The sequence below is a fragment of the Notolabrus celidotus genome, chromosome 7 (assembly GCF_009762535.1).
Source record: "Notolabrus celidotus isolate fNotCel1 chromosome 7, fNotCel1.pri, whole genome shotgun sequence".
Lineage (NCBI taxonomy): Eukaryota > Metazoa > Chordata > Actinopteri > Labriformes > Labridae > Notolabrus > Notolabrus celidotus.
Genome location: NC_048278.1, coordinates 23,671,183 through 23,699,126, shown reverse-complemented (window position 1 = coordinate 23,699,126; position 27,944 = coordinate 23,671,183). Strand labels below are relative to the sequence as shown.

General features: G+C 41.0%; 1 protein-coding gene across 1 annotated transcript; it reads left to right on the top strand.

The window, feature by feature from the left end:
- On the top strand, positions 1-27,273 carry tet2 (tet methylcytosine dioxygenase 2). Its single transcript, XM_034689075.1, is given in 18 exon segments — positions 1-287; positions 19,755-20,342; positions 20,345-21,544; positions 21,547-21,682; positions 21,684-22,217; positions 22,219-22,739; positions 22,822-22,912; positions 22,992-23,085; positions 23,191-23,399; positions 23,655-23,805; positions 23,910-23,999; positions 24,967-25,059; positions 25,061-25,091; positions 25,094-25,104; positions 25,247-25,601; positions 25,774-26,075; positions 26,077-27,115; positions 27,118-27,273. Coding segments are annotated over 17 exon segments (5,457 nt in total). The 5' UTR covers positions 1-287; positions 19,755-19,798; the 3' UTR covers positions 27,174-27,273.
- Positions 27,274-27,944: the final 671 nt, after the last annotated feature.

Sequence of the window (27,944 nt, the reverse complement as noted above, 5' to 3'; positions counted from 1 at the left end):
GCTCTTCCCCCTGACCTGCAGCAACGTCTTGTCTACTCTGTGCCTGTGTAGCCTCACAACCAAAGCCACATATGAGTGTGCTTCTCGGGCCGCCAAACAGCGACACCCGGGCTTCTCCTGATGATGAGAGCTGACGTCAGACTGGTTTCCATGAATATTGATGTGGAGGATAGTCTGTTTCATAGAAGAACAGAAGGAGGCAAGATGGCTGCCCTTTAGGATTTGTTAAAGAGGAGATCCAGACGGTTTATTGGAATTTCTACAAAGTGGAGGGACGTAAACAGGAGGTGAGAATGTCCTTAGTATGTTGATACTCTGCTTAGCCTTTCTTTCTTTAACCAGGCTGTTTTTTTTTTTGTGTTTAGTATATCAGGTGAGGAATGGCAAATGTCCCCCACCGTAAAAGCAAGAGCCAACATAATAAGGAGGGGATATTAGATAAAGCTACTCCAACATGGCTGACGATTTTCTTTCTTTTTTTGCCAGCTGAGACTGAAAGACACCTTTATCTGTTCTGTGTTCACTCTACATTCTTGCTGCCTTTGAAAAAAATGGGAGTACTTATCCTGCTTGTTCAGGAGTTTTTCTTTAAATGCCTCTTTGTAGCTCTCAGTCCCCTTCATATTAAAACCTTGCTTTTTATCAGCCACATATTAATAAAGGTGTTTAATATGTGTGTTAGATGTGAGTGCATTTGTTTTAACAATGGGAAATCATTTGTAACACTTTTGTGTAATTACTCATTGTCATAGATTGATGGTATTCATTGTAGTGTAACCTCTTTAGCCTCTCATTTTAAATCCATGGCTGTGTATGTGTTTCCAGTAGAGAGGCTGTGTGTGCAGGAGTGTAAAAGTCCAACCTGGATGTGCATAGACTCTGCACAGCAGTGGAGCTGGAATAGTTTCTGGCTTTGTGTATCTCTGTTAATCAGCTTTCAATGCTTTCACCACTGAATGACAGGCAGACACAAAGGCAAACCCCAAGGAGAGGCAGGAGAGAGAATTGTAGTAGTGGCAGAGAGTAGTGAAGGCAGACAAGGTCAGAAAGCTCTGAGGGAAATGAAACACTATCCTACTGCACCATTAACTGGGGTAACAAGGCTGGTTTTGGAGCAGGTTTTGCTTCTTTTGTATTTGTTTTGTTTTGTTGTTTAAAACAGAGGCCAAACAGGAGCTAGTTACCAGAGAGAAATAACTAATATCTTATATCTTAAAGAAGTTAACTTCCCCACATTTGACTGCTGGGGTCTTTTGGAAGCAGAGCTATTGACAAATAGATTATTGACAATGCTGAGAGGAATGTGTCAGTAGTCTTCTTTGTGTGTCTCTTTGTGGACTGCAGTTGTGTAGGAAGAACTCTAATCCTTTTGTGAGCATAAGAACCAATTCTTGGATAGTCAAATACTCAGGGAACCAGTAAAAGTCCCACATTTAAAATTAAAACATCAACTCAGAATAAAATGTAGTGGTAATGAAAGTAAAGTAGTAAAAATATGCACATAGGTGACTATAACATAGGTATAAGTAGAATAACAGCATGGTGACTTAAGACATGCACAGATAGATAATTAAACTACAATAACAGAGTAATAGTGATTAGCTTAAGGCTTGCATTTCCTGAATGTAAGGAGGGTTTTTGTCTTTTTTAGCACATTTATTAAAAATACACTACTTGAAGTCATTATAGCAACATGTAAATTACCAATTTGTTATACCTAATCTCAATTAGTGAACAGCTAATTGTTTGTTAGCTTTCTTCATATTCCACTAAATGCTAATCTACGATTAACACCTGAATGGCCCATTAGAATTTAACTGATCGCCTTCAGGTTTGTGTATTGGGCTTGTGTATTCACTTAGTACGGTCGTAATGCCCCCCACAGTATGGCCTCAGGTATTGAGCAAAGTAAATGCACGCCTGAAAGGTGTAGCATAATGACTAGCCTTTAACCTAGCATTGTAACCTGACAGTTTGGGCAGGTAGGAAGGAGCAGTATAAGAATTCAAACTAGCTAGAAGCTGTGGCTGAATTTATATTGTAGAACTTTAAGTAACATGTAATGTTTTTTGATGGATATAGTAACATGGGGTTTTTTGTTTCTATGTTTAACTTTTCATGCAGAATTTTTGTGGTGGTCATAACACAACAGAAATCCCTCTCCTGCTAAAAATATAACGATACTTCATGTAGATGGAAGGGCCTTTTAAGTCCCAGTGAACTGTCAGCTAACTTTGAAAACCAACAATGGTGGTGTACCCCTCTGACGCAATGGCATGGCTATGTTTTGATATGGCAAGCATGGTCACTGACTGTGTTGAGTCAACACAAGGGGGGTTCTCCATAGTGTTCAAAAGGGATGTTGTGACTGCCTGAGATCAGGTGATCTGCAATTTTATGCATGTCTATGTACATGTGCTTGTGTGGATGTGTGTGATCGTCCCATTGCACTGTTGATATGTCTGCTTTTTGTCATGATAATAACACAGTTTGGATTACTTCTCAAGTAAAAGAGTGGAAAATGTCACACTATTTGTTTGATGATGTGTTTGAACCTAGCCTTAGGTACTAACTTGTAATAACAAAGCTGTTCTGTTCTTTTTGTATTGGGTGGTCTATTTTTCATATATATTCCCAAAGCACATTAGTTTGCACAATTTGGAGGAAATGCATTAAACCCAGCTTATAGCTCTCTTATGAAATCTTATTTTTAATGGTTGTCACAATGTACGTTTACAATCAGTCTTTCCATTTGTTTTCTGTTGTACTGCTCGCAGGATTTGCAAATGCTAATCCTTACTTTCACAATAACTCCACTTTACAAAATCTACAAATAAATACACAATACATCTTTCTAGGGGCTCTGCATGGCTGTTACACCAGCAGCTGCAAAAGGGACCAGAGCATAAATGGGTCTATAGGGGGCTGAGTGGGGGAAGGGCCAGATAGATCAATCACATGCACATAGCTTCTCTCCTCCATCCACACCTACAGATAAAGCCGTGCGGCTGGATAGCTCCTTCGTCATGGCCGTAAGTCCCCTTTATGTCACTCTTAGGGCAAAGACAATATCACCTTTAGGAAGAATGTCCAGTTGCCATAGCGTCCTACAACAATGCTGTCCACTTACAATACCCAAGCCCTCACCCAAGCCCTGACCTCTGACCCTGCTCTGTCCAGCCCACGCATCATATTTCCAGCCAGGGGCTGTTGCACCAGTGACACAGAGAAACAGGCCCAGTGGCAGGTTAGACATTTTAGATTGCGCTACCTGCGTGCTGGCTGGTCATAGCTTCACTGCTTTCCTGAGACAAAATGGCGAGATACTCAGAGTTGTATTGATTTCTGCAGTATTGATTTCCCTCTGGTCTGCTATTGGGGGTTGTTTTTCTTTGGAGAGCAAGAGAGAAGCAGTAAACCATTATAAGCTGCAATGGAATCATAGTGCCACATTGTAGTCGCTCATCAACTCACATTTTCAACATTTGCACAGAGTGTGCCATCAACAGTACACAAGGACGAGAACTCGTCTTCATTTTGCATTTGTTGTGTAAGAATCAGACCAGTAAGTGACATTTATCCATGCATTGAGTAAGGATCAGATCTGTAGCCTGCTTAATGGTCTTTTGACCACTGAATCACTTATCTATGCATGGACTTTGTGTGAAACTTTGTAGTTTAACAGAGTTACGAGCGCCAAGCAAAGCCAAATCACAAAAACATTTGTCTTTATCAGTAATTACTAAATCAGATCCACCCAGAGCCCAAACTAGAATCTGCGTTTCTCGTCCTACGACGGTCCTACGCTGTAATAAGAACGATTTTTATGTAATTATGGCCTGGGAGTGTTTAATTGGTCACGACTGGAATCATGTACTGGTAATAATGTTTTTACGAGTCTGACATAGAAGTATCTCAAGAATGATTGCTTACTCAGATAAACTTCAAATGCCAAATTAAGACATGTGGCCTAGTTTGACCACGTGGCCTTGCTTTGATAGCCGAGCAAGGCGTAATTATGCAGTGACAGTGATAAGGCTCTGTTTGAGTGGCACGGGGCTGCAGGGAGTGTCACTGGCCCTGTGAGCGTGTATCGATGTCAGGGTTTACCTCAGGGGTGAGACAGCGAGGGCAGCAACTCAAAAGCTTCCTCCACGTGAGCACAGGCACATGGCCGCTCTGTTTACAAACACTATCCTGGCATTCCGCGGAGAGAGAGGCAAGTGAGATGTTATGTAACCGCCCCAAAGTGAGTAGCATCTCTTCCCGCCTCTCGCCTCTCACGGCCTTTCCTATACGCTTGGACAATCTTGCTGAATGCTGTTTTTCACCAGTTCGGCTTTTGGAAGTTAAGATTAACAAAAAAAAGAAATGAAGAGCTAAGGCCCCATCAGTGTCTGTGCTTGTGATCTTCGCCAGACTGAAGGTTGGCTCTTTCTTAGGCTGATGCTACTGTGTTAGCGCATAGCTCCTGCACAGGTGAAGCCCTGAATAGTGCCAGGGCAAGGGATTAGGCTTTGAGTCAGGGCAGTCGATTTCCTTACATCTCTTTTCAGACCCAGCTTTAGGCCATGTGAAGAAGAGTGCCTTTTTGTAAGGCTCACGCAACAAAACCCAGCACATACGAACAGACTCTAGTAGAGGCTAATTTGAGTCTGTAAAGGTTTTTTCTTTTAACACAAATGATCTATGTACAGAGAAAGGGCTTTGATCGAACTTTTGAGAGGGAGGCTGCAAAATAATATCATTCTGCCCAATGAGAAAACCATTGGTTTCCCCATACCAGCCAAGTTGTCACTTTTCAAGCATTGGTGCATGTTTGAAGAAAACAGAAATCTGAAACAGGCTGTCAATATGCATCACCAATCTTAAAAAGTGACCTAACCTCATGCTAGGATCTTGCCCCAAGTGAGAGTCTCCTGTCATAATGTGTAGCGTCACTCAGTTCTGGTCTAATCTAAGTCTTTGACAATAAGTAGGCTTTGTCACAGGTCCCATTCTAAGAGGTCCATTGGAAAAAAAACGCTGTCAGGACCAAAAGGGACTGTTTCTCTACTGCTTGTCAAAATGCATCTCATGTCAAAATTTGTAGATTTCAAAGTATATCTGAAAAGGTATATCCAAATCTGATGCCTCTGTCCTATGTTATAAAAAGCTTGGTCATGATAGCACTATCTCAATGGGGTGCATAGTGGTCTAAACAACTGCCTCTGATGGCCCTCCTCTAAAATGGCTGTCAGATATGGACGGTTTGGCTGCTTGGAGATGTCATTGAAAAGGTTAGGCCCCATGGCCCCCTGTTGTCTACACACAGAGCACAAAGACAGACAGCTGGTCCTGAATGTCATTTAGAAGCGTAACCCTACCAAAGGCTCTGAATGACATCACTAACTACTTCTGAGGGCTCCGAGTGGCTCAGGCTCAATATTATGTTTCCTGAGTGGAATGTACGAGTGCAGCAGCTGGTGTGTTTCCGTGACACACTGCTCGCAGACAATCGCACCAGGTTTGAATCAATATATATAAACGTAGGTGTTTATGCAAAGTTAAGTAAGTTAAAGCTCTAGGTGTGAATAGATACACTCCTCCATTGGATATCATGCAGCATTTACATGCAACTTCCAGACGAGCAGCACCATCTCCTGTACCAAAACAACAGCCTCAGAAATTACACACTATATGTGCATTGGAACTAAACTTTATCAACAATGGCTGATAAATCCTGGAGCTCCATCATGTTTGAATTACATGTCCTGGTTTTAGTGATCCCTAAAATAGAACGCAAACCACAGAGAAGAACTCACCTTTGGTTTAAAATCCCTGTAATATCTAACAAAATGCAAAATAGGTTGTGAAGATGTAGTGAAGGGTTTATAAATCCTTACGCTGAAGCCATGAATCACAGAAAATATCCTTCACTCAGAGGGATTTGTGATTTCCATTCAATGAGAGTCACACGCCTCCCACTCAGTGGAGGGAAAGAGGCAGCTTAGCAACAGTGGCTTAGGCCGAGCTGCCTAGAAACCAACGAGACAGGGAATATCTCTGCATTCACTTTTCAGATGACTAAAGAGCACAGAGAAATATTTCTCATTCAAAGATATTCCTGGCTCTACTGCATTATTATTGTGGCCATATGTTTGATTACTATCTTAAGAAAAGGAATTATCTCTTCCTTGATTGTCAATGGGACTGAAAATCTTCCCTGGTAGTGCATATAGGATTCCTTTACCACAATGTTGTGTGCCATGTTTTCATTTCACTTAATTTTGAATATTTTCCCATGCTCTGTTAACTGTTTTCTCTAGTTCCTGTTTAATTGGAAGCTGGTTTGTACTTGGATCATGCGATTCGAGGGGAAATGTTTGCTAAATAAATCTGCCCTTGAGCAAATCATACGGCAAGAGGTTACAGCTTTAGGATGGATTGAAGAAATGAGGGAAATCAACATTTGTTCATTGCTTTGCTTTGTGTACAAGTTTCCATCTCCTGTCAGATTGTAGTGGATGGCAAAGTAATTTATTCCTACTTCAACCAAGAGCAAAACTATATTTAATGATAGACAGAAAAATTGCTGTAACCCAAAATGACAGAAAGTGCCATTTTAAAACTTAATGAAGAAGAAAATGTACAGTAAAAAAAAAAGCCCTCTCTCAGCTCTTTTAAAACATAGTTATAAAAAGTGTTGGATAGCACAAGTGCAAATGTAGGTTCCTGAATATGTGGCACTATTGATTTCCTGGTTGGATCAATGTGTAAAGCACATGTGCACACCACTGCAAAGCAGTATGCTCTGCAGTCAGCCGTGCAGGGCTAATGTTTAGACCAGATGGGCTTTGGAGCGCACATAAGATGGTCGCCATGGCTACCATGTACTCTGAAAGAAATTAACTTTGCTGTGCGCACAGTTCATCAAATTAGTCAGATATATTGACTGTTGTATAGACAAAGGGTTGAGAGGGGAAAAGAGAGAGGCAGTTTGGAAGTAAAAATGCAGCATTATGAGCGGTTGGGGGGCAGGTTAGTTGGTTTATACGCTCAGAAGACCATCTCTTAATTAGAGTGTCCATGTGATGCAGCTTGAAGGCACAGAAAAGGGTTTAGACTCCCTGTGTAAGCTTTGCACAGTGTGCTTTTTAGCCAGGCAGGCTTTCTTCCCATGTTGTGCTGATTAAACAGAAAAATTCAAGACTAACAGGTTTGTGAAGTCAGATCTGGGATAATGTTCAACGGCTAACAACAATCAGGATTGATTCTGAGAAACAGTCTAACACGGGTGTAATTGGCTCAGAGCTAAGGCACTGCTTGAATGAAACGGGGGGGGCAGTTAGTTAATACATTTGATCTACAATGCTACTGATGCCATTACTTGTTATTAGCAGGTGTTTGTGTGGTTTGATTTTGGTCAAAATATGATCTTCTTATGCTGAAATATAAAAACTGTACCAAGAAATATAAGGAGTCTTTCTTCGAGTGGATTCAAGCCTGATTCAAACACAGTTCAGATAGGTTTCAGTGAAAAAAAAAGTGTGCTAGAAGTAAATGCTTTTGTGATGTGTTGTGTTTCCAGTTTTCCCAGAATACCTGCCAAACAAGTTCTTTTAGTAAAGTACAGAGGTGGGGCCAATCCCCTTCAACTGAAGCTGTTGAGTTTTCTACACCACTGTGGTATAAAAACCACAAAGTCATCACCTTTAAACTCTTTAAACCACTTATGTGATGTTGCTATCTCCTTGACTCGTCAGTTTTTCCTCAGAAATTCACAATCACAAATGTCACATTACCAAAACATGACCTTACTTTTCATAAAAAATAACTGTGCCATATCATTTTACTCCAAACGTACACATCTATTTCACCAACAAAAACCTTGAAAGATTTGTCAAGGAGACTCGGGGCTTGGGATACACAGTATGGACTGTGTCAAGAAAAACTGGCAACAATCCAGCAGGTGCAGCCTCACTCAGAAAAAAGAAAAAATTCAACACATCCAGTGGTGTGGAACAACCAATCCCTGACTCCAGTGTTACTTGTAAGACAAGCTTGTGGCTCTTTAGGTATTAAACATTATATTTCTAGTTTCTTTGCAACTGCTTCTTGAGCTTCTAAATTAAAGACCACAAAGGCCACAAAAACCTGAATGATAATATCAAACTATTCATGATTAGCACTGACATACATCTTAATTACGCCTATGAGCTCTTAGATATGGCTTACTGTTATGGTTCCAGTTTGTCCTTCTTGTCTTTCCCTATCTTAGTTTATCTTTTGACCTTAAGGGAAGCATAAAAAAAATCAGAACCACATTTCTCTTTACTGTCTCGAGACTAGGGGTTTCCTGATGCACACCATTTTTTCGTTCACTAAAATAACTAAAGTACACAAACTAACTTAAAGGTATCTTCAGCTCATTCCATTTAACTTGGTCCAGCTAGCATTGTTGTAAAACTCACATATAATCTGTATTGCATGCTCTGCTGTATGAGACACATGAAACTGGTGTGCATGCAGTACTGCATGCTTAAACTCAAAGGTTGAGGAATCAGTCCATTGTGCAGTGCAATGACATGAGACAAACTTAAGAGCTCCAATTGTCTGTTGCAAAACTCAGCAGTCACATCATGTTTTAAACATGACAAACTTTTCTGTACAGCTCTGGAACGGCAGTGTCTGAAATTTAGTGTTGATAAAGGGGATCCAAAAGACGGCAAAAAAAACATTCTCCACCCGGAGATGAGCAGATGTTGTCCAAGGCGATGAATTCAACCACACTCTCTGTAATCTTCTTGGCATTTTTGCTACCTCTCTCCTTCTTTTTAAAATCAAGACTTTGATGCTTTTACTGCAGCTTTTCCTCTGTTGCAGTTTATGATACTATACTCCCTCGCTAAATGATCGCATTGCATGCATTGTAAGTGGATGAACTGTTTTCTCTTACTAGTTTAAAATATTTCCACACTGCTGACATTTTAGCCACGAGGTTGCTAATGCTAATGCTAATGCTAATGTAACAGGCTGTCTTGTGTTTGGTATAGTTTTTGCATTTTGAACTATATGTCCCTGGAGAGTTACCGTAGGTTGCCGTAAAGCGGTTGTTGTTGCTGTAACCCGGCTAGTTATGCACCTGTGTGTTTGTGCAATGAAGTTTGAGCCATGGCTGGAGTTCAACATCAATGTCCCATTAATAACTTTCTCATTAAGTATTTTGGCAAACCCAGAACGCTTGGTTACACTAGGTTACTCACGTTTATGCGTTCTGCTGCAAGTTGTGCTCAGTGACAGCTAAGGTTAATGATTGGACTGAGATGATCGGCTCAAACGCCGATCCCCAATTAATTAAAAAATGCCCAAATTGGTACTGAAACGATAGTTGAGATCAGGATTGGGACATCTCTACTGGACACTCAAGAAGCAATACCCATTTGGCTGTTTGAATTTCCCTTTCCAGCTAAATAAGACAGTATAAGGTGTCAGTTATACATCCGTAAGTTTTTACTGATTTATCCTCTCTTGGCTTCTCAAACAGAACAATTTCCCATGCTTACTTAATGTGGGTAAGACTGCCCTGTCCAACAGCATGAATTAAAATAATTTAATTGATGTTTCTTTTAAGACCATGTGAAGGCTTCTACAGGACCGCCAGGGATTTTGAAAGGGACTATGAAAAATATCACAATGGGCCCTACCACTCACTACCATAAATGTGCTAACATTTTAGGGCCCCTGTTGGTCATGATCCCTTAAAATTTCACTAACTACCTCTTTCAGTACCCCTAGTCCCCTATATCAAATTGAGGCTTCACATTTCCCTGGCCTGCTGTACACACAACAACTGTGAAAATCATTACACATATAATTTCAAAAACCACTGCTTGATCAGTCTATATTACGAAACCTCACAAATTCTGTAACTACAAGGTTTGCACTGGTATCTTTTAATGGGGGACCAATAAACTCCACAACAAACAGCAGAGTTCAACTAAACGCTCTAAAAAATGCTGCAGTCTTTAAACATATGTCACACGAAAGAAGGAAACAGGACAGTCCTCATGCCTTCATACCACGAGGTCTGAAGTGGGACCCTATATAAGTGGGCCACATCTGTCTTGCATTACACATAAAGAACAATGTAAATTGTACAGAGCCCTTCTGCTTCTGCAGGGGGGGGAGGAGGCTCTCCAGTGAAGGAATTTCAAACAGAAATGTTTGTACCCTGTGTTTCTTTGGAAATCTGTTAGTCTTATCTTTAGATTCAAATACAACTGTGTTTTGAATCTCATTTACATGTATTTGCATGCATCCATCCTTGAAAATCCCTGAAAATTGGAAACTGGGTTAAAATGAGACAAAGGATTGCTTTAAAATGCAAACTAACTGATACATAGAATGTTATTTAAGTTAAAGGATATGATTATACATCTAAGTGGAATGAGTGAGTCATATTTCATCAGCAGTCAGTTTCTTAGAAACAGATTCAACTTGCAGCGCTGGACTTTTAGGTCAACCAGCAAAGGTATGAAACACAGAAAAAGGAAGAAAAACAGACTTCTTTAGCTCCAGGCTGTCATGTGATGCAACCATCATTACGTCAGACTGTTTAGGCCACAGTGAGCATCAACAGGAAGCAGCACAGCTCTACCTGACACGAAAACTAGACCTGAGGCTGTGCAGTGCCAACTCACATTCCCTCCAAAAACAGCCTTTATGCTTTGATTCGTAGAATTATCACAATTTAGAACAAGAACTTAGAAACTAATTCTGCATTAATAACCTTCAGATGTATCTGCATTTAGTTGTCCACCAACACAAAAGATTGCCATTTTTTAATCTAATACAGAGGCTGTTAAAACCCCAACGTGAGACTGACAGGTGTAAGGCTTTTAACAAGAATTACTTCAAGCAAAAACATGACAGAAAAACGTGCTACACTAACAGTTCAGATTGAAAGACTGAATCCGCTTTTAATTCCTAACGAAAATCAAAAAGATTCAGCTGGCAGTCTGTTAGCTTAGCACAGCTAACTAGCTAGCTCTTAGCATTTCCAGGAGAACTCTAAAGCTTACAGGACAAAACAAAAAATGTTTGAAGAGTTTAATTAGTACAACAAAAGAAGTGAAAGTATCAAAAGGTGAGGTTTTAGAAAGGTTGGCTGAGAGCAGTTACTTCTAGGAACAGCATTGTATTCATTGTGCCTGCACGAGAGTGGTATTAACCCACGTTAGCATTGTAGTAAACATGCATATTTCTCAAGATGTCAAAGAAATTCTTCAAGGAAAAAGGAAAATACATGTTTATCAGAATTGACAAATCCGTAAAAGTCAATGAGGCAAAGAGATTCAAACGGCTCTGCAGTTTTCTGACAAGGATCTATCTCTCTTTCATGTTTGATTGTATATTTCCTCTTCCTACAGGTTGAAGTGTTATCAGACATACCACATGTTGTGACTCATGTGGCAAATAGAAACAAGATCTAAGCACCCCAAAAAAGTGTTTTTGCTATGATGTGGCTGGCATGCAAACTTGTTGAATTAGAATAGTGACTGCAGACAGAGGGGTTGTTTGTTTCCAAGCAGAGTGTCATATGTTCAGACTGATGGAAAGAAAGCGAGAGAAGGGGCACGCACAACCATGTGAGGTGCATTGTATACACTCTCTGAGTGTGCCATGTGACATAAATCCCAAGTGTGAGAGGCTCAGTGAGATGCAGCACACGAATGGATATCTATCACGGAGTACCTTGTTAGTTTGTCCTCATCAGTGGCAACATAACACTGATATTACTTTTCTTCACATAGGGGTTCATTTAGGATGTTCTGATCTTAGAGATTTTCCAGTCCATCCCTTTGACTTCTCTCCTAAATTCACTCCCAACGTTAACTCCCTCAGCTCATATACAAACTATGTCAGGAACTGTCATAATTCAAAATATGTACACAGATGTCTGAAGGACAAATCAAGCAAGACTAGAACCAGATAAATGTGTGTCCAACTATCCTCTTGTCATTGCTAACCGAACTGATTCAGGCTTTCTAACTATCTGCCAACAAAAGCTGGACCCAAAACGCTTTGCGAAAAGGAGTAGCATGTACAGTAAGATGCCAACACTCCAGTGGCAATGATAGTATTTCAGTCTTAGACTTCATAACGATGTTTCGAAGATGCTGGTCTGTTTCCGAGCCTCCATCGCCTCTGTTGTTTACATAGCTTGCTGGAATGCTCAGTTGTGAAAATGTTGTCCGAGGTCATGAGGTTTGCAGAGCAGCAGCTCTATATTTACATGGGGGGGGGATTTAAAACAGTGTAGAATGCAAGTCATCTGACCTAAATGCACTGGTAGGGGTTGCTAAGGATGAGGTTTCACTCACAGCTCTGCTGTTTGCAGCCTGATCTGTTAAACTAAGGTCTGTTAGCATAAACAATCATCACCGTATTTCTGCATTGTGAAATGAATATCCATTAACAAAATTAATGTTATACACAAGGACTCAGTTACATAGCCTCTTTCATTTTTCCATACCATGATTTTTGTTTGATTTAAGTAACAAGTTAGAGGTCTGTTGAACTCATCTACATCTACAGATATGGGAATACTGTATTATTACTGGAAACTAATGAGGCTCACACATAACCTGACAGCTCCACTGATTGAATATGATCCAAACAAAGGTCTTAGGCTAATGGATACATGTTATTTTAAGTTTAATATCTTTACTTGATATAAAACTTCACCAAAATGGATAGAGAAAGAAAGACTTTAAAAAAATAGATGATTAGTTAAAGTATTCCTCTTTTCTTTAACTTTAATGCATCTAGATTTGAGTCAAGTTTGAGCAATATGTGGCAATCTTCAAGAACGGATTTCACTTACTTTTGTACTATCACTACAATCAATGGTGATTGCAAAGCAATCTTGATATCTGTGGTTAACAAGCAAAGTTTATGAAGTAGCAAGCCATGATTCATATTAGCACTAATATTGAACAACTTGATCTTTAACTGTTACAATTGACTTTTAGAAAACCTAGTTGGTCCAGTGTTATATGAGTATCACATTGTTTCTGAGAAAGATAAGCGATATGTAGTTTGTAAGATACATTGGAGTGACATTTAAGAGGGACGTAAAAGGAGGGACTATGAGGAACTAGTAACAACTTACATGCACTTATTCTCACAACTTGTTTGAAAATCAGACACAAAAGCTTACAAAGAAGTAAAGAAAAAAAAACATTTATATAGGAAACGGCTAAATTGTTGGTTTAACGATCTGAGACCCCCTCTAAAACGAGATGGCACATCTCAAGGGGTTTATCCCAAAATATATTTCTTCTATTTCTTCTATCTGTATCAGTCCTGATTTCCACAGCCAGTACATCTCCAATCAGTATTTAACATGTTTTCATGACTAAGGTCACAAAGCATTTGGGTTTTTACCATTTTAAAGTGCGCTGACACATTTATAGTAGCTGGACAGGCTGCATGCTCTGTGTTCTTATCTTCCAAACAGGAAAATGCAATGAGCCCATTTCAGCACAGAAAAGGAAATGTATACTTGAGATTAGGGCTTATTCTTTGGAGTATCCAACAAAGGAGTGGTGTGGTGTGTGTTTGATTTACAGTGCTCCCTTCTTCCCTCAGCAGTAGAGCTCTTTCGTCTAGCTGCCTATGTATCAACCTGAAAGTGCAGAGACCTGAGTTCTCCCAGCAGCTGTCGTTAGTGGTGAATGTCACATACGGCTGCCAAGTCACGCAAAATAGACCCCATCTACTATGGCAGCTCTCATATTTCAGCGGTTCTCCGTGGGATTAACGAAAACACAGTGAGAGTCTGGTGCATATAAGTTTGTTACACCAGTGGTGTTAAAGAAATGATCAGGCTATTTGAACAAGTAGGACTTAATATCCACAATATCTGATCTGAAGCAGAATTCGGAATCAGATTTGGATATTTTGTTATTTAATGGACAAACAGAAAGATTTTTTCTGCAATTGATAGAGAAAATCTTTTTTTTAAAAACAAGCAACTAAACTGTTAAAGTAAGGATCTACTGTCATGTGCATTGATTGTCACCCTTAACTGACTCTTGTGCAAACTGTGTCCATTGTTTTACAACACTGATCACACTGTGTCCAAGAATACAGCCTTGCTCCAGGCTTCAAAGCACTAAAGCAACTGACCATCTATAAATCCCTGCAAGTACACAGCGACACAGACAACAACCATGGACAACGACTGTCTAGAATTCAACACCGGCCATTTAGCAGCCAGCACCATAACGTCACAAGCGAGATGATAGACCGAACAGGAGGGAGGATGATAGCAGATTGAAGTACAGAGGAACCTGGAGTGTAATTACAGGGCAGAGGAGTGGAGTTTAGGCTGTGGGAGAGGGAGGGAAACAAAACAACAGCATAGAAGGGACAAAGAAATTGCTTTCTAGAGGGAAGATTTGTTGGAAATCCAGTTGAAGCCAAGAGAGTTTAGTCATATAAACTGAAACAGAGGGCTCATTTCCCTGGTGGACATTAACTACGAGACAGAAAACCAAAATAGATCAAAGCATTATAACCTCCAGCAGGCGTCCACACTAAAACCACTGCTGTGCTGTTCTTCTGGTTTAGTTTAGTGCTCTACTTCTGCTGCTGAAATATATCAAGAGAATGGAGGCAAAACTCCAACTGTCCTCATGCTTGCATAGTCAAAGTTGGACTTACACCATAGTGTAAATAGTGTGTGTTTGTATGTTTGTGCATTTGTACATGCACACTCAGCTGGGATCTCTGGCTTTGTTCTGGGTTTGCAAAGATTTTTTGTTGTCAGTGTGGGTGTATCCAACTGTGACAAGCTGCTTGGCTCCGCGTGGTCCATTGTAAACCCTGGAGTGTCCCGTAGGAATGGAGCTGTACGGAGAGCAGCTTAGGCTCAGTGTTCACCTCTTGACTGCATTACTGATTTACAGACCGCTCTAAGAGCCAGACAAAACAAAGGAGCAGTCACATGGGGCCGGGAAGTGGTATTCACCTGCTTATCTCATTGTTGTGTTTTCAAGGATCAGATGCTCTCTATTTGAAAGGGTTGGAAAAAGGAGGGAAATCTGTTTAGTCCCTTTTCTTCAAACTTCACTGAGTTAAATGAGGTGCTGCTTGTTAGAGTTGACTGCAAAACAATGTTGACTTCTTTAAATTATAGTGTAATCTCACACACAATATTGAAACTTAATATCCTAATACTATGTTGTTTAAAAGAGAAATGCAAACTCTGCCATTAATCAAATAGAGCAGTTTACGTTGCATGGTTTTCATATACTCATTCAAAATAAAACATTTCAATTCCAATACTTTTGACATAATCATAAAGAGGCTTTGTGTCACTTCTGATTACAATGCTGCCTGTGGTATACCGTTGTGGCACTTTACATCAGCTCGAGTCTGACAGCAATATAAGGCAGATTAATTCTGCAACTTGTTGCCAGAGCATCTCGTGTGACTCTTCCTTTCAGGCTCCAAAACTGTCTGTATATAGCTCATTACTCTAACTTTTTTGTATTGCCTTGCACGCAGTAGTGTTTAAGGCATTTTCATATTTTCACTTTAATTTCAATTTGACATCAGTCCAGTTCTGAGGCTAAAGTCTGTCAGATTACAAAATGAAGAAATGAAATAATCTTAAACTATTGCACAAGGGGACATTTTGGAGCTTTATTAAAGCAGAAATGACCTAAATAATTCCGTTGAATCCTTTTAAGTGTTCATCAGTTCTTTTCAAGCAATACCATTTCAGAAGAGTTATTCCATTTTGCAGTTTTGTTTTACTTTTGTAAAGGACAAGTTTGGATGCTCCTCTTGAGTTTTGGAAATGTATTATTCTTCTGGTTCATGAAACCAATCCTTATCCTATAGGAAAACTCCCCAAAATACATTCATCAAGCTCAAAACAAGATAGTTTGTACCTGAGATGAGTGATTCCTGCTCTCTTCTCAGCACTCAAAACTAAAAGAGACCTCTGAGGCCCTTTCCCTAGTCAGTGACCTGAGAGCTGTCTTTGTTAGTGGTGTGCTGCTGCTTCCCTCTTCCACCTGCTAACAGGCAGCTGGCTGCTCTGTTGTGACAACGGTGGGCGCTTCCAACACTCTTGTAACAGCTTGGCTCGTTAGTGGGAGATTTAGCACTCTTACTTTGGGGGTCTGGAGGGCTGCTAATGTCCTAGAGGGGTGATTGGCAGAGGAGCAGATGATTATGTCTACCAGCTCGGCCGCCTGGGCAGAGTTTAGTCTGACAGTGTCCTGTGTGATTGTCTTGTTATAGACAGAAGACTGGGTCACAATGGCAAGAAAGTGACTTTTGTTTTGCCTTATTTATGCTTGACAGGATCAGATAGAGAGTGTTGTTAAGGATATGTAGTTTTGATCACACCAGAGATACAATACTTTTTAAATTAGCATATTAGATGATTATTTTCTGACTTATATTACGTACTAGTAATATTGAGTATTTTTAACCACACATTTTTATTGTCAACCTTTATAAAAAAGTAAAGGACAGTTTCTCATACAAAAGGCTGTGATAGTTCAGACTAACATGGACATGTAGAAAAAAGTGTGTACAAAAAAGGTTACCAGACGTAAGATAAAACATGTTCTTAAAGAAGACAGCTCTTCTGCCAGAATAAAAGTCTTTGTAATCGGTTCCAGATGTGATAATCAGTCCCAATGGTTGAGCAAGATTATGCCAAATGAAACATGCCAAACTACCTCAAATATTTAGCCATCTTTTTCTTTCCTTCCCTCTCAAACATCAGTCACTGCCTATAGTGAGCATATATAAAGTTTACAATAACAGGAGAGCTTTTGAGGGAATCAAGAGCTGGTTCCAATTATGTTTTCAAAGCCTGTATAGCATATTTTCCTAAACTTGACCATAGCAGGAGCAGTTGTGACTTCTCTAAGAGCTCAGTGCACATAATTTACTGCTTTGGAGTACACACAATGTTTAACTGACATACATTTCCAAGAACATAAATCAGAGTTGTTACTGTTTGATGCACTTTTTTCAAAGTATACTGGCCTTTCTGTGGGAAAACTTAGAAAAACAACTTGTGCCTACTATACGAAACTTCCTCTGCACACATTTCCCTCCACTTTCTCACACTGGCCTCTGTCCTGTGCCAGACATTTAAAAAACCACTCTGAATGTTAAATACCATTATTCCCAAGAACACAAAGGTTTGAAAAACTGATAGAAGTGCAACGTGTGGAGAATTGTGGTCAAACGTTTAACATAGCAGCTTCATTTGAGGTCTTGTTGGCTGTAATGATTCTGTTAAATGTTTGAAATGAGGTTAGGCAGCTATGTCAATGAATAGTGAAAGACGCCACATTGTTGACCACTAAGTACAAAATATTTGGAAAGTCTACTGGTGTATCCAAACTTTCTCAACTCTTGTACTATTAAGAGCAGCTGTACTTGTGATGGTCTAGGAAGCTTGTATGAACATAGGTAGACAAAATCTACACATCACCACAGAAAGTCTGGAACAAGTCTGTATCGTTTCTCACTTTGAATAAATAAAGAAAAATAATGCCAAGAAGAGGAGACAAGCACAAACTAGTAATCAACCCCAAATACACTTCAGGCAGACTTCTTTTGGAACAAAGACTAAATAGAGATGGAAAAACTGTCTCTTTGCTGAAGTCAATAAAAGACAAATAATAAAAGGTGTACACAGACACATGCTACAATGTTTGTCTTGGAGAAAAAAGTAACATTGACTGAGGTCACACTAAAGTCAATTAATGCAAACAGGTTGTGCAATATATATTAATTCCTCTATAAACTGCCAAGCATGAATCCACATATTATAACAATAAGGTTCTCTCTTCTGCAAAGCAGCTTAACACCAAAATCACTTTTCTTTAGCATTTAAAACTAAATCCGAGCCCTTCTTGCTGCTCTTAGCTGCCCATGCCTTTATTGTCTGCAGGAGTGTTGCTCATAATTATGATGGATTAGACTGCAGTTCATTGTGCCTGCATACTGCAATTGTTTTGCAGATGCTGCGGATGTGACATGCATTAATTATTGAGGGAGGCAGACAGAAATCAATGTTCTACTAGAATCACTAAGGTCTATTTGTTTCTGGCAGAGAGGGAGAAAAGACAAAGCCAGAAAAAACCCACATGAGCTCTGTTTCTAAACCCTCTGCAATAATTTTCCATACATCACTTTTATTACTTTATCAAATGACTATTGCTAGACCTACAGCTTGGGTGTTGTAAAAAAATAAAAGCTCCTTTCATTTTTCCATCGTCTCTCAATTGAAGCTGCTTTTAATCTTTATTTGCCTATTTTATTTGCCAATCACATCCAGATTTATTATTGCTGAACTCGTGTTTTTTGAGTTGTAAACTGCTAATTTAATACTCAGCTGAGATAGGACAGAAAAATTAATCACCTAAAAGGAACCTAGGACTTTTTATTCTGCACTCATTAGAGTTAAAATCCCAAACTCACAACTCAAGGGCCTGAAACATCAAACTGTATTTGCATATCTGACATTACAATGCGTGGAGGGTGAGGAATACCAAGAGTGAACAGCTGACAAGCAGCCAACTCCTCCTCCCATCTACCATCTGGGACATTAACCTTTTCTCCTGCTGCCCTCAATCAGCTATTGTTATGTTGCCTTATATAAATACATACAGCTTTCATTTCACAACAAATGAAGTAAACTTGGGTTTTGTAGTTTCATTCTATATTAAAGAAGACACAATTTTGTAACAGCTTATTGTGATGGAGATAGACTCTGGGGATGCATTTAGACATTTGTATTGTCTGATGGGTATGTCTGCTGATCTGCAATGAATCAAGAAGCTGCTGAATGACAGGCTGACCACAGTAGTACGTATTATATATTTGGTAAAGCATCTGGTATTAATTTCAAAAAAGGATGCCCAACACAGCTGACATGGGGGTTTATGTACATTTAATAAAGGCACTTTCAAGCTTTTTCTGTCTCTGTAAATGTGTAAAAATGCAGTTAAGGGGGATATGCATTGAGTATGAAAAGCTTAAATTCAAAATACTGTATTCATAGACATGCTTGCATACGCCTCTTTTTACCTGCGGAACAGTTTTGAAGTTAACAGTCAGCGTTTTGCCTGTTTTGGTCATTTCAGATGTACTAACTTGCATATCAGGGAGTCAGAACCATGAGTAGGAGTTCAGGACCTTCTAATGCACTCTTGACACTGAAAGTATGACAACCTTGGAGACACTTGGCTATATGCATTGTATTCAAGATGATGATCCAAAAGTCAGCTGGTGGCAAACATCATGATAAACTCAAGTTTGCATTTCTGTATCCATGCTCTCTTTTCACTTTCTGTTTTAGGAGGGTAACTCAAGGATGAGGTTACTGAGGGTCAATCTAATTCCATTACTAGATCACGTTTCCAGCTTAGATACATTCAGTCCTTCAGTCTAGATACATTCAGTCCTTCAGTCTAAATGCACTGCTTTGCTGACCTCTTGCTCTTGTTGTTGACAAGATTACATTAAAAATTTCTGTATAAATGTATGTGTAGCTGGATATCATTTTTGCCTTTAAACTATACTACATTTCAAGATGGTTGAACTGAAATAAACCCTTCAATTTATAGGGGTGTAGTTTCCATCAAGTAAAACGTTTTCATTTGTAAATCTATCTCTATGGTCATACTATGAAACCCAATACTGATCTCCAACTTTCTGCCTTTCAGGACGGACAGAGGGCAGCCCTGTGGATGGACTCTGAGCAGGCCAGATGGAAACAGAACAGTCCAGACATGAGACGGAAGAAAGTTTGATGTTAGCACAATTTGGCTCATCTCACCACATCTCTCACAAACTCCAGAATGGAGGCCAGTCTTCAGAGGAAGATTCTCTGCAGATTACTGGGGATACAAACTGGAACCATTACAAGCCCAGTTTAGGTACAAACTCCATGAAGAGGCACAGGGAGACCTGTGATAGCCCCGCTCCAGTGCATGGGCTGTTCGAACAAGGATCCTACATGATAAATGGAGATTTGATGAATGGAGAGTTGAAAAATGCACGCACTGAACAGTCCTTACTTGTTCACCAGTCCAAGAAACTTAAAGTTAATTCTGAGATTAAAGAAGATGATGACTTGGGCTCTAGTTTGTTGGATGACTTCCCTGAGATGACAAAGGCAACAGAATTTGAATGCAACACCCCCCAGACAGAGATTGAGTTGGACAAGAGGAATTGTAGTTTTCCCAACGGAGATATTTTTAGTTTAACACGAAATAAACAAGTTCCGATTCCAAATGGTGCTGTTTCACCCCCTCAACCATAGAAAGCACTCAAGGTGATCTATTGGAGAAAACTTTGTCTCAGTATTATCCTGAGCAGGTGTCAATTGCACCTCAAACATCTAGGCCACAGCTAGATTCTATCAATGGTTCGACAGCTAATAAGCCACCCAGTGAAGGTGCTCAACCCCCTTCCCTAACCTCAGGGCCGCCCAATTCAGCTCAGATGCCCGAGTCACAGCAACAGCAGCCTGTGGCTTCAGGCAATGTTAAAGGAGGCAACAACTACAACTCTGCCAATTATTTGGTGAATGGCTTCTCCAACAGTTTTGAAGCAGACCCCCACCAGCAACAACAGCATCAGCAGCGGCCACCATCTTACCCTGTTGAGGAGCAGTCTCTGGGTCATATGCCTGGCATGATGCCATCTAGAAATATGGCAAATGGCTCACAACATCAAAATGGTCCACAGTGCTATCAAGATGAGACAAATCCCCTTGGTTTATATGCTAAAGCAAAGCAGGAGTTAAATCAGGACTCTTTTCTAGAGCGGCATGCTCCTATACAGGTGGCAGAAGCAGGGGAATACAGGTCTTTCCCTAACCCTGGGATGCAGAAGATAGGGCAAGATGAAGAATCAGAAGCTGGTCACCATGGCACTGAGAGGGGCCTTCAATATGGGGTTAAACCCCAGATCTTAAACCAAAATGGTGCTAATCCACATGGAGCTGATGGTATAGGATCCCCGGGGCCTAGTCTCCAGCAGCCATGTCATACTGGAATAGAAAATGGGATGGAGAATATGTCTCAGCAGAGAGCCAACTTATCATTTTCTCACCACCAGAGAGGCTGGATGGAGCTTAACTCTTCTAATTCCCAGCAGCAACCAGCAAGTAGCCCATCACCACAGGCACAAGGGAAGGACATGTGGAGAGGCTTCCCTGCAAGGCCTCAGTCAGAACAGCAAACAGCTAACCCCCAGGTTCACTGCCAGATGTTGGAACCAAATCCAGTGCAAAGATTCCAGGCACAGGGAGTTTACACAGATAGCAGCCAGGGGCCAAACAGCTACCAGCAGCAACAGCAGGACTGTCTCCCGGCCCAGACTCATTGTGCTCCTGCCCAGCACAACACTGCCCCTGAGTGGCAGCAATCAAATTCTAAAGCACTGCAAATGCAGCAGCCTGTCCCTCAGAAAATGCCTGAGCAGAGAAAACTCCCCCAAAATCAGCAAGCAACAGCCACTTCCATACCCAGGTGCAGTCAGAGCACTTATGTGAAGATCCTGACCTGCAGGAAATACTGTCACCTGGGTTCTTAACAACACAGCAACAGCAGCAACAACAGCACTCAAATCTTCAACGCCCCCTGTCCCCCCCCACAATATGAAGGGCAGCAACTACAGTCTCCCAATTACAGACCCCACAGCCAACCCCACCCAGGTCAGCAGCTTCAACAGAACCATCCTCTGAGAAGCAGTTCTAATCAATCCAATAACCAACAACTCCAGCACAATGACCATGCAACGTTCAATTACAATAACACAACAGAGATGCAACAACTACAACAACAACATCAAAGGCATTATACATCAAACTCAGGCACCAGTAACCTCAAGCAGTTTCAACCGCAGCGACCAAACAACCACTGCCACCAGCCTAACCATACGGACATCTCACAGACCTCTACACAGTCACAATCTCACTTACCGCAAGGCATTTTAAACCAACAGGTATCAGCACAGATGTATCCCAAAGCTGAACCACAGCTAAGGGTATCATGTTCTCAGTTCCAAAGGGGACCTCGACTACCTCTGGGACCCCCGAGTCCCCATGGAGATTTTCAGAGACATGCAGCTCTGCGCATGCATCTGTTACAAAGACAGGAGCGTCAAGGCCCTCCACATCCCCCAGAGCATCAGTGACTCTAAACTTGGTTTAAGGCCTATCAAAATGGAAAACGGACCCAGATTTGAGGTGCCTGGTTCACAGCAGCAGGATCAGCGGTTACAGATGCAAGATGCAGGAATATGTGGAGTGCAAGTCAAGCAGGAGAATCAACCATCCTTGTGTGAGCAAAGCAAGAGACAGGGAAGCATCTTGGCATCCATGGAACAAAGCCTAAGGCAGTATCAGCTTTCACCTGTTTTTGAGAAGAAACCTCTTGTCATTAATTCAAATAAAATCAAGATTGAATCTTCTGGGCCTGTCACAATCCTGTCAACCAACACTGACCTAAGTGGGATAGACTCATCTGCAGCTTCCTCAGCCAATGTAGCTCCAAAGAAACACCCTGACTCCACACCCAAGAAGGAACAGCTGCTACAAAGCTTTATGGAATCTCCAATGAAGCTATTAGATACCCCTATAAAGAATCTATTGGATACCCCATTGAAAACACAATATGAGATTCCATCATGCCACTGTGTTGGTGAGTTTCATAATGAAAGTCCTAAAGCACACTGTTCAATTGGTATATAAATATTAACATTTTGCTCTTGTATGATATTCAGAACAAATCAGTGAAAAGGATGAAGGCCCATACTACACTCATTTGGGATCAGCGCCTAATGTAGCCAGTATACGGGAAAAGATGGAAACAAGGTAAAATGAAAAAAAAAAAAAAATGAGTGTGTTACACAACAACCTTGAATTGTTTTAATACCTCTATTGTGCTTTTAAGGTCTGGGCTAACAGGTCGTGCCATCAGGATCGAAAAAGTTATTTACACTGGCAAAGAAGGGAAAAGTACACAAGGGTGTCCCATTGCCAAATGGGTAAGAATCCTTTTTGAATATATAATTTGAAAAGCAGACAAATTGTCTGCGCTCTAATTTGTACCAAATGTCTCCATTTGCATAAATTCCTGTGTTGTATTTCAGGTGATTCGACGTGCCAGTGTTGACGAAAAGCTACTAGTTTTGGTGCGAGAACGTTCTGGTCACACATGTGAAACTGCCTGCATCATTGTGGTAATTCTTGTCTGGGAGGGCATCCTTCCCAGCCTGGCTGACCGCCTCTACCTCGAACTCAGTGAGACTCTAAAAAAGCATGGAGCCCTCACCCAGAGACGCTGTGCCCTCAATGAGGAGTAAGTGACAGCAATACAGGTCTCAAACCTGGTATTCCACAGTACCTTTTTTAAATTGAGCGCAATAACTGCCTTCTTGTACATAGAGAAAATGTTATAACAGTTTTTTTGTTATTATGGGGGTTCTTTTTCTCCAATCACTACATGATGCATCAAAGAAATCCAGTTCCCAATTCGATCCTTGATCAAAAGTATGGAGAAAAAAAGATAAAACCTTAGTAAGATTTACAACAAACTTTTTTTGTCTTACTTCAGGAGGACCTGTGCATGCCAAGGTTTAGATCAAGAGGCCTGTGGAGCCTCCTTCTCCTTTGGCTGCTCCTGGAGCATGTACTACAATGGCTGCAAATTTGCCCGCAGCAAAATCCCAAGAAAATTCAAGCTACTTGGAGATGATGTGAGAGAGGTATGTAATGTGGATTACCAATATTATTCTCAAAGTGTATCATGGTAACATTAATATAACCTGCAAATTAAGCTAACTTATAACCACAAATCTTTGACTTTCAGGAGGAGAGAATTGATCACAACTTTCAAAATCTGGCAACTCTGTTGGGTCCCTTGTATAAAAGTATGGCACCGGACGCATATGGAAACCAGGTTAGTAAGGAACACTGCAGTATTCATATTGCACTTTAGAAGTAGGCTTAATGAGTGCACTTAATTATGAACAGACCTCCTGGCACAGCTGAGAATGTATCCTCTTGTAGAGTGTATCTCAAACTAGTGCCCATACAAGTCCAACCTTTTGACAATGAAAACTTGTTATTCACACACAACCCTATGCTTTTGATTGCAAAAGGCAGTTGTAGCCGCCAATAGGAATAATCTCACGGCTGAACTGCAAAACTGCACGCATATGTTGCCACACAATGTTAATCAGCTCCAGGAAGAGGTATGCTGGTAACAGGTACATAAAAATGTACCAGCTGCCTTGCTTAACTAAACACTCAGTGGTGGAGCCAGAATTTTTTGATTGGTGTGGCACTGACACGTGGCCAGACGTGATAAACAATAGGGGCTTTCACCAAACCTAGGAGGGTTATCTCCACTAATCACATCTACATTAACTTCTGATATAAAGGAATCCAAAAAATTGTATTGTCTTGTACAGAATTTTAACTTCGAAAAGTAACCCAACAGATTGTAACATTTAAACTGTTGAACTTAATTTTTTGAGGTCTCAAAAATAAGATGTTTGACCAAAGTCATCACTTAAAGTACCAACAAAAGAAAATGCTCCCATTCAAAAGCAAAAGAAGCTACTAGCAGCCTTTTGAAACCAAAATAGTTGATTTCAATATAAGTGCAGCCAATCATGGTTTAGTATTTCAGGGTGACCACTGTGGTGGTCAATTAGATTTCACTCCGCCATCGTAAACACATGCTTCAAGCATTGAGACATTATCTATGACAGTAACTGCATTAAGTGCACGTTACAGGATGTGTATCTCTAAATGCATCTACATGATCGAATATATTGAATGGGTCCCCAGACAAAGTTGTTTTAAGCCTCCAGAAACGTAATATCTTGTTCAAAATCGCCTGCGGTTTTTCCTGCACACAGGTGGAGCATGAACAAAGGGCACCAGATTGTCGCCTGGGGCTCAAGGAGGGCCGTCCCTTCTCTGGGGTGACTGCTTGTCTGGACTTCTGTGCCCCACGCTCACAGAGATCTTCACAACATGCAGGGTGCAGCACTGTGGTAAGCCAAACTTTGGATCTTAACCTGTCTATAGATCCGATATATATTCTTTTTGTTTTTTAGGGTTAACAAGAGCAGACTTTTTATTTGATTTCTTTGACACTCCCAAGATTAAATACTTAAACCACCTGTTGCCTTGCAGGTGTGTACATTAACAAGGGAGGATAACCGAGAGATTGGCAAAATACCAGAGGATGAGCAACTCCATGTACTACCCCTTTATAAGGCCTCCATACTGATGAATTTGGGAAGTGAAGAGGGTCAGCAGGAAAAAGTCAAGTCAGGCGCCATCCAAGTCCTCAGTGCCTTCCGCCGCCAGGTGCGCATGCTTGCAGAACCTGCCAAGTCTTGCCGACAAAAAAAGCTGGATGCTAAGAAGGCAGCTGCCAACAAGAATGCCATGTTGGAAAGTGCTAATGAAAAGCAAGAGAAGGCCATGCTGGCAAAGGCAAAAACTGGTGCTTATGAGAATATAACTCAGAGCCCTACAATGGCAGGTAGGTGGTATATCTAGATTATTTAATCCCTTTGTTAAAACATAAGGCTAATGTACTACGCTAGCTGTCTTTAAAAAAATGAGCAATCATCAAAACTGTGGACTTGTGTCCTTTTTCTCCTCTCGTTTCTTCAACTGCTAATACCTTTATTTTTTGGGGGGGTTATCTTTAGGTATGATTCCAGGTGCTTTGGGAGCCACTCTACAGTCAGGTCAACTAACACACCCTCTTGGGGCCCATCATCAGCAACTACAGCAACTACAGCAACTACAGCAACAACAGCAACAACAGCAACTACAGCAACAACAGCACCAGAGTGTTCTTCCCCCTTATCCTGGCTCAAACAATATACCCAGCTACCCTAGGTTCCCCAACCACCCAGGGTCTTTTCCAAGCACTTCCAAGCCAGGAAGCATGTATCCCCCTCAGCCACCAACACCAGCCAGCCCTTACGCCTCTCCACTACATGTACCAAAACGCCTACATCAATGGATCAAATCGTCCATATCCAGGATATCAATGTAACGGAGGAATGCCCCTTGACAATTACCATCCATATTATGCTTCAAACCCAAAGCACCTCGACATGTATCGACAACAGCGGCCAGCCCTTTACTCAGAGCAGCAGTACGGTGTACATCAACGTTATGAGGTCAACTATCCGCCAAGGTACAGTGAGCCAGCTTTACAGGTCAATGGTTACAATGCTTGCAGCATGAGGCCTGTACACCCAATGAGATCTTTTCCTCCTTTTGGCCCAAATGGAGCTACAAACCCTCAGTTTATGGACCCCCTCTCAAGAGCACCACCAGCCCATGGAGGTCTAGACTATACAGCTGCTGTGAACAAGGGAAACCAGTTTAGAGGATACCCAAATCCTTACCTATCTCAGAGCCCCCAAATCTTAGCCCCTGGCCAAGACCCTTTTCATATGCAAATCAAAACGGAGATGGGTACACCTGGCCCGCAGATGCTTCCTGCTCAGTTAAGTGGTGGGTGTTTAAACCCAGAAACACAGTCACAGTTAGGTCTACCAAACGGTATTAAGCTGGAGCCTGGAACACCACAGACACCCACAACCCCAGTAAAGCCAGAGATGTGGTCAGACAATGAGCATAACTTCTTGGACCCTGATATTGGTGGTGTGGCAGTAGCACCAACACACGGCTCAGTCCTCATTGAGTGTGCAAAACGTGAACTCCACGCCACAACGCCCGTAAAAAACCCTGACCGCAACCACCCAACACGTATTTCCTTGGTCTTCTACCAGCACAAAAATATGAATGAGGCCAAGCATGGTTTGGCTCTGTGGGAAGCCAAAATGGCTGAGAAGGCTCGAGAGAAGGAAGAAGAGGCAGAGAGAAATGGAGGTGAGGGGACACCTAGCAAGAGTAGCAAGAAAGGGGGGAAGCGTGAGCCCCCGGAGCCATTGGAAACCTTGGGACCACCTCCTTACAAGCGTTTTATCAAGGCACTTATGGAGGGGTCATTGTCATGCACAACAAACACCTATGTCAGTCATCTCCATACGCCTTCACCAAGGTCACAGGGCCTTACAGTCAATTTATGTAGAAAAAAATTAATGAAGAAAAAACTGAAGGGGGGTATTTATGACAAACAATTATCACAAGCACCACTAGCCTTTTCTGAACACTCCTTCCTGTCTATAAGGTTAGCCACAGTGTTGCATGGTAAAAAGAACCTGTGGTTAGAAGAGAGATGGATCATCCTTTACATCAGGTCTTTCACCTTTTTAACAATCAAGCTTTACCAGTCAACCCTCCTTAGGATGTATTTATTTTTTGTCAACAACTGCAATGACAACTGTCAAATCTATGTGCTCTCAGTCTGATACACAAGGACCTATTTTTGATGCAAACAAAGTTTCCTTTTGATTGCTTTGGTTTCTCTTACACAATTTTGGAGATGCCACTCGACACAAGATGGCCGACTTTGCAAAGGACAACATTCAAGGTGCTAAAACGAGGTTGTGTTATTTCAAATGAATGCCTTCACACTATAACCACAACACACTCTACCACCGATGATGAATTACTTCTGTCAATAGGACACTGAAAAATATCATTATACTGTCCAAATCATCAGCATCTAAATGATTTTTTGCAAGTCAGTGTTTCTTTGAGCACTTTTAATAATCATAGTTAAATGAATTTGTGATACCTCTACATGATGAAATCTGGTTTTACTGTTCCCCACACAGAATAATTAATCTCTAAGCAAAAATGATTGAATTTGTGGCAGAGGGTTGTACTATCAATCACAAAACTGTTACGGGCTCATGTGAAAACATGTTTTAAACTAGCATTGTTTTGGTGCTTCTCT